The 1,340-nt window shown below is 27.9% G+C and overlaps 1 protein-coding gene across 3 annotated transcripts in view; it reads left to right on the top strand.

Annotated features, from left to right (window-relative positions):
• Nucleotides 1–1,340, top strand: part of LOC108749086 (short coiled-coil protein B) — a 4,622-nt gene extending 3,282 nt beyond the window's left edge. For all 3 annotated transcript variants that reach the window (XM_018487603.1, XM_018487604.1, XM_018487605.1), the window contains exons 3-5: nt 510–629; nt 878–964; nt 1,054–1,340. In XM_018487603.1, coding sequence (XP_018343105.1) covers nt 510–629; nt 878–964; nt 1,054–1,196 — 350 coding nt within the window. In that variant the 3' untranslated portion in view covers nt 1,197–1,340. The remainder of the gene's footprint in view (nt 1–509; nt 630–877; nt 965–1,053) is intronic.

Here is a 1,340-nt window from a genome sequence, read left to right as displayed (position 1 = left end):
CTCTCTCTCTCTCTCTCTCTCTCTCTCTCTCTCTCTCTCTCTCATTGACAAATGAAATTATAACAGCTTATCTCGAGCAGTCTACATCATTTATTTCCAATCTTTGTTCTGAATGTTATTTAACAATGTTATTCATTTATGACTAAATTTGTTAACTTAATCTGTCTGCTTCTTATTTTTGTTTATTTACATATATGGTTTTTATTTATAATGTGGGAATTAAATTAGCTACATCTAACTGTGACCTATAGCAATGTGACAACATCTACTCCATTTCTCGGAATTTAATACAGAAATCGAGATAATAGAAATGTAGAGATATAGAAATACGAAATATTAGAACTTTTTATTATTTATCTCACAAATTATTTTGCTTAGAACTTCTTAAATATTTTATACATTTAACAATTTGCTTGTATTTTGGTAATAATGAGCTTCTTTTTTTTTATCCTGATTGTTGGGGTTTAATATTTTAACTCTAATATTATTTTTTACATATATTCTTATAGTAATAATACCAGAAGAGGAAATCTTAGACAATGCTTCACATATGTCTGATCCGTTAGGCAGAGGACGCAGCATGGATTCTATACCATCAACATTTACTAACGGCAGCTGTAGTCCTAACAGTAAGTGATATTATTGATTTGTTCTTTCATTATAGTTTGTTTTTGTATTGTTTGTCTTTACAACTAAATATACAAAGGAATATTAATTTATTTTGTATTTATAAACTGAATAAAATAACATTAAATATGCAATATTTCAACTCCTATTATTAGATTATTATATACAGTTAAATAAAAATTTGCTTTTATAAATGATTGTAATACTGTCAAATTGAAATACTTTGTAAAATGATTTATATTTATTATAGGTTTAGATCCTGATATTAGCCCAGATGAACAAGAAGAGAAAGCTAGATTGATTGCACAGGTTCTCGAATTGCAAAATACTTTGGATGGTAGATATATATTTCACTAAAGATTAAGGTTACAGGAGAATATCCCTATTGGCATTTTTGTAATGTGCAAATGTATATGTTCTATCTAGATCTGTCACAAAGAGTGGACAGTGTAAAGGAAGAGAATCTCAAGCTAAGAAGTGAGAATCAGGTTCTGAGCCAGTACATTGAGAATTTAATGTCAGCATCGAGCGTATTTCAGTCCACAAGTCCCAATACCAAAAAGAAGTAAACCATATTAATTAAATAATTAGACAATTTATGAAAATAAACTATAGTGATTTTGAAGTAATTGCGATTGTTTTGAGTATTTTGGAAAGTTTCCACATGCATAAATTTTATTTCAATTTACATTTATCAAAAGATAACGCCAAAT

Source organism: Trachymyrmex septentrionalis, unplaced genomic scaffold (assembly GCF_001594115.1).
Source record: "Trachymyrmex septentrionalis isolate Tsep2-gDNA-1 unplaced genomic scaffold, Tsep1.0 scaffold263, whole genome shotgun sequence".
Taxonomy (NCBI): Eukaryota; Metazoa; Arthropoda; class Insecta; order Hymenoptera; family Formicidae; genus Trachymyrmex; species Trachymyrmex septentrionalis.
The sequence above is the reverse complement of the archived record's forward strand: the minus strand, read 5'-3'. Positions and strand labels throughout refer to the sequence as shown.